At 43.1% G+C, this 6,142-nt stretch overlaps 1 protein-coding gene across 1 annotated transcript in view; it reads left to right on the top strand.

The window, feature by feature from the left end:
- The first annotated feature begins 2,779 nt into the window (after positions 1–2,779).
- Positions 2,780–6,142, top strand: part of LOC120563753 (suppressor of tumorigenicity 7 protein homolog) — a 50,900-nt gene continuing 47,537 nt past the window's right edge. Inside the window, exon 1 of the mRNA XM_039808144.1 lies at positions 2,780–2,896. Within this exon, the coding sequence (XP_039664078.1) occupies positions 2,875–2,896 (22 nt within the window). The 5' untranslated portion in view covers positions 2,780–2,874. The remainder of the gene's footprint in view (positions 2,897–6,142) is intronic.

Raw genomic sequence — 6,142 nt, 5'->3', positions numbered from 1 at the left:
CAGGCCACTGCTGCACAGTTACTGGGTTATGCGTGCACTGTACTACATTAAAAGGCTCCATACTCCAGTCTTCATCCAAGTTTTACAGTATGCATCAATAATGAGAGTTATCGCTCGCAGTGTGTTCACTACACGCACATCAGGGCGTCCATGCATCCTGAACGAGGCTGCAACAACTTTTAGTCATTTAGATTTAGAGCTCTGAAAAGGATTCAGATGTCTATAATGCGGCGGCCATGCTACATGCCATGATTTGTGTGCAGTAATAAAAAATTTATTTTCTGTGTATCGACTGATCCACACTAATAATCGAATAATCAGCTATTATTCGATTATTAGTGTGGATCAGTCGATACACAGAAAATAAATCCACTATTTTGATACGTTTTTAGTCTTTATTTATTTTTATTTTTTTAAGCAAAAATGCCAAACATTCTCTGGTTCCAGCTTCTCAAATGTAATGATTTGCTGTTTGTCTTCGTCATTATGTGACAATAAATTGAATATCTTGTGATTTTTAGACTGCTAGTCAGAAAAGAAACGAGCAAATTGAAGACCTTACGATGGCATTTGGGATATTGTGAATGCCATTGTTTTAACTATTATTTAACCTTTTTTATTTAACGATTAATCAAGAAAGTAATGAGAGAGAAAATAATGATTAATCGAGAGAAAAAAGCCCCACATACTAGTTTCATCAATATTAGGCTAGCACGTGCAGTGCTAGGATGAAATATTGCTGTGGATGTCCGTCCCTGGCCGCTATCTCCGCTGTCTATTTTGCTTCATCTGGGGCTTAGGGTGGTTGTGATTGGTTTAAAGAAATGCGAACAAACCTGAGCATTTCCCCCCCCATCCCAGAATAGACAAGCGGTGTCTCTCCACAGCGCTCCTGCACACTGCCTGCGTGGCGTGAGCGTGTCAGCTGCGTGGCGTGTCCGCTTTTATTTCGGCTTCCATGGTAACAGGTTAACGCTTGCACACTGCCTGCGTGACACGCACGTCTCGATCCGCGCCGAAAACACGTGCGTGCTAGAAATAGGACCGACGCATATTTTTCAGTGTGTTGGAAGCGCTTCCAGGCAAAATAGAATACGAAAACGTTTATGTCATTTTGACACAAATGCATATAATAAATTTGGATGTCTGAAAGTCTCGAAGGTTTTGACATAGATGCAGATATAAATGTAATTTAAAAAAACAAAATAAAAATAATTATTGATATTCAAATATTGCACCTGTCAATACAGAACGAAATGTTCTGTAGCCCATTTAGGCGTCAATACTGCCGACGTTGTCTTTGCTGTTATCAGATCAGTATATATTTATGTTTATGGGAAACATCCATGTGTACAGACGAGGCTAGCAGCAGCGCCGCGTCACACGTTTCTGGTGTGCAAAGACGTAGAAAACGCCACGTTCTCTTATCTAATAAATGCCTGTATTATTGTGTGTGTGTGTGTGTGTGTGTGTGTGTGTGTGTGTGTGTGTGTGTGTGTGTGTGTGTGTGTTTGTTGTTTTAACAGCAGGTAAAGGCACAGCAGTCTCCAGTGCTCTGCTTCATACTTCAATTTCAATTTGTCGAACTGACAGACTGCAGCCCCCTGCCCCCCTCGTTGCTCCTGTGTGTGTGTGTGTGTGTGTGTGTGTGTGTGTGTGTGTGTGTGTGTGTGTGTGTGTGTGTGTGTGTGTGTGTGTGTGTGTGTGTGTGTGTGTGTGTGTGTGTGTGTGTGTGTGTGTGTGTGTGTGTGTGTGTGTGTGTGTGTGTGTGTGTGTGTCTCTCTCACTGGGCATTTTTTTTTTTTTTGCTCCGAAGTAGACAAACCATTTTGATTGGCCTGCTTCCCACTCTTCTTCTCCAGTGTCCTTCAGCCCCAGCTGCCTACCTCCTTCTTTCTCTTTTTCATTCATTCCCTCTCTTTTACCACCTTTGTTTTCACCTCCTTGTTTCTTCCCTTACCATCCAAACCCCTTCCTCACATCTTTCCAGTTTTCTTGCCCTCCTTCCTGTATTCAGCTCTTTGCTGCGCCCTTCCATCCTCTCCTTCTCCTTTTCTATCTTCCTCTCCCTTTTTCTCCTGTTTCTCCTTGTTTCTTTCCCTGTCTCCCCTCTTGCCTCTCTCTCTCTCTCTCTCTCTCTCTCTCTCTCTCTCTCTCTCCATCTGGCAGCAGTAGTCAGTCTTTTTACAGCTCTCCCTCTCCCCCTCTCTTCTGACGTCACTCTGTTTGCATAGCTATTGTCATATATAGCGGAGCTGCAGCGGCAGTGGCAGAAGCTCTTCACCATATTTTTAGTTTTTCACCCCCTCTTCTCTCTCCCCTCTTCCCAGTAAAAGCCTCTCTCTCTCTCCCTCCCCCCTCTCTCTCTCTCTCTCCCTTCTCTCTCCGTCAGTAAATACTAATACTACAGTGGAATGAGAAGTGAGAGAGTGATGAGAGGAGAGGATGAGAAGGAGGATATAGACTGCAGAAATTGGAGAAATGCGATAGCTAGCCACAACCACCTCTCCGTGTCTGGATTTGACTACAGTTTGCCTTGGCTGTGAAGGATTTCTGCTTGATTTTATTTTTACATTCATCGATTCATTGTTTAAATTTTTCTACAAGTCCTCTTTGTTTTTTCGCGGCCGGACTAACCGAGCGTGTGGAGGAGGGCTTTTAAAGCCGCGGCGGATAGCGGCGTTGGGGCATCTGGCTGGTGCGTCGGGGCTGGTGTTGGCCTTTCATTGTGTTTATTGCCAGGCCTGCTCATCAACCTCCCCCTCCCCCCCCCTCTCGCTCTCTCTCTCTCACCCTCCCCTTTCTTTCTCCTCTCTTTCCTCCTTCACCTCCTCCTCCTCCTCCTCTCTCTCCATCACAGCTCCCGGCCCAGCCATGTTCGGCACAGAGTCCTCATGTAAGTACCACCAACAGCCTCCCGCCTCCTCTGTGTTTGTCCATGTTTATGTATCTTTTTATGTCTATGTGTGTTTCATCAGAGGGAAAGGAGGACAAGGAAATGGCTAGGTTTCTTCTATTCCTGCATCCCTCCTCCTCTCTTCTTCCTGTTTAGCCTCCATGGTTGCTGGTGGCAGGTTGCATGGGGAGAAATCTGGGACCTACCATTTTAGCACGGAGGGTCGGCACTACAAGCTAGCTGGTCACACTGAGCTTACCGCCTGTCTTGCATTCTCTCACTTTTAGCCGTGCTGTGTGTCGGCGGGTGTATATGCAATCTCCTGTCTGTATGTATTTCAGTCCTCTTGAGTGTAATGGCGTGCCGGTTGAATGCTGTTTGTTTAAGCGTGTCTTTGTGCATGTTTGCGCGTGTGTGTGTGAGTGAGCAAGCATGTCAGAAGATGGACGCTTTTGCCTGAGTTACATTGTTTCCAGAAGCATCAACCTCCCCTGTCTTCTTTCTCCAGCTCGGTCAGATTGCTGTAAGGTGTAAGCGTAGCATTTTCCATCCAAGGATGCTACCGAAGCTAACATAGCATACTGCTGTTGTGTATGTATGTGTGCACACATGTGGGTCTTTGGGCATTGTGCAGCTCCTAACCTCCCCCAGAAGGGTCGGTGTTGATCTGTAGGTGGGCCGACGTCTCCAGGCAAATCACTTTCTCCCCCTCTACCCCACCCTCCCAAGAAAAACCTTTAACTTTAATCAATGATGCCTCAGTCCTCCCGCTGCTCAATGCTTCAAGGAAGTCCAGGGTGATCTAATTGATTCTTTCATGGCTGCAGAGTCAGAGCCAAAAGTAACTTGTCTTTTGACGTCAGACCAGAGCTAGCATGCGTACCGGCTGCATCCCAGACTGTGGTGCGTTAGCATCCTGGCTGGTCCAGTGATGGAAAGCTGTCATGCGCCACTTCGCCTCTGGGCAGTAATCTTTGTTTATGAAATGTACAGCTAATTGGATGACACCGTGGAGTATTCATGTAAGGGCAGTCTGGTACAGATCACATCTTTCATTTCACCAAAACCTGGCTGAGGTTGTCTTGTCCTTGAGGTCTGAGGTTCTGAATTCTGGCCAAAATCTGAGGTCATTTGAGGGTCAAACATAATGCTTTCACTATGTCAGTTTGTCCTCAGGTTTTTTTTTAGCTTTCTTGGTCTGTTTGAAAGATTATCAAGTAGACATTATAATGCCAACTTTTGGAAAGATCCTTACTTTTGATATGAGGATTACGTTATGTTATAAGTTGTCTCTCTTTAGTAATCAAATAAATGATACCAAATTAGACGGGAAGTGTGTGGGCGAGCCATCCCAAATTTCTGTTAATGCTTAAATTTGCTTAGATGTTTAAAACATCTGTTTTAGCCACACTTGATATTAGATATAGAAGAAGACGGAATACCATAATAAAAGATAGGAATGATAATAAAGTAGCTTATTAATTCATGCAATTTTTCTCCTAAAGCATTCAAAAAGATCTAAAATACTTTACGTGGAAGAGTAGAGCCCATTCTCTTTATGTTTCACCTACGAGTTGTACAGTCATTTTCTACCTATGTGTTCATAAAGTATTTTTTTAAAAGGTGTGAAGTTTATAGACGTATAGTTGTTAATGGGCATATCAGCTGTAGCAATGTTGGCATAGGGCTGTAAGTTTCTTCATTTTGTCACGTTTGTAGTTTGATACAGGTATAAGTGCTGGGCGATATGAAATTTTTTTTTTATTTCGGTTTCACGATATATCTCGGTATTTTCTTTCTTTTGCTTGACTGTGTAGGTTTATAATGGCTTATTCTACTGTCAGGAGTACACAGCATTTAAAAACATTTCAATGTCATGTTTACTAAAAGCTTTGATTACTAAATGGTTTGCTTGGCTCCACAACATTATACAATAACGTTATATGAAGGTGAATAAACGAAACAGTTACAGAATCTAAACTATTTTTTATTGTGCAAAGTAGTAATATAAACTCAAAAATACACATACTGTACCTACCAACAACTTTAACATTGCTTTCTTTTCAAAACAAAATAGTTGTAACTTAAGATGGTTGTCTAAACACTACCTTGACCGCAGGTAACGTTATGTTGTTGTAGAAAGGTGAGCGATGTCCGTTACGTTAGGCTTTCTTTAAATTTTAAACTCCGGTGGATTTATGATTGCTATGGTTAACTGCTCCTCCGATCTCTGCAGGGTAAATCCAGACATCTCTGTCCAATCTGAGTTTTCTGTTGCACGACTAAAAAAAACTTCTGAACGTACACGTGTTCCACCAAAACTAGTTCCTTCCCGAGGCTATTTTGCAGCGGTACCGTGGCTCTGCCCGGGGCAAGATTTCTCTTGCAAAAGACACAGACTCGGGCACAAGCATAATGCCTGTTCAGCTGAGTAGGTTTAGGTTGTAATCTCACTGTCATTTGTTGAAACACTCAGAGGTAAGTGGAGCCCCTTTTTATAGACCATTTCATTGGAATTGCTTTGCTAGGAAACAGCTTGGGTCCCAGTTTATTTCCAAGAAGCACACACTGCATCAGCAAACACTGCAACAGGAAATGAACTTGGACACATTTAGGATTTTTGTTTAGTTTAACTTAGTTTTAGGTGAAATTGTCCCTTAAATTGGAACCCATCTTAAAGGTGATCCATTATAGCATTTTCAGGTTCATCCTTGTGTTTTGTGTTTGTATTAGCTTTATTGTTTTAAAAAAGCACTATTTTTCTCATGCTGCCCATGGCTGCTGCACCTGTATTCACACTCTGTGTGAGACGCTCTGTTGGAGCGCCTGTCTCTTTGAGCCCCCCTCCCGAAAAAGCCCAGTCTGCTCTGATTGGCCAGCGGTCCACATCTAGCTCCTGTTTTTGTTGTTGTTGTCGGTGTCCGGCTTCAACGGAGTATACAGCAGGATTTTGTACCGTGAAAAACACCAGTAAAGGTTAATAAATATGACGTTTCAGCAGCAGTGTGACCCGAAATTGGGGAGAAATTAACAACATTGGCAGCCAAGATTACAGATTTCCGTGGCGTTAGCACACATCTACTATATTTAGCAGTGGGCAGTAATAGAATATAGCAGCACTTTCTACCGCCAAAAATCACAGATAAAGGCTTCTGAACAAAATACTACCCAACCAGACAACTCAGTCCCTCCAGAAAAACGCGATTATGCGATCGCATAATTCAATGCATAATCAGCCAAAGTCCG

Source organism: Perca fluviatilis, chromosome 8 (assembly GCF_010015445.1).
Source record: "Perca fluviatilis chromosome 8, GENO_Pfluv_1.0, whole genome shotgun sequence".
NCBI lineage: Eukaryota > Metazoa > Chordata > Actinopteri > Perciformes > Percidae > Perca > Perca fluviatilis.
Note: the sequence above shows the minus strand (reverse complement) of the source record. Positions and strands in the feature narration are given on the sequence as shown.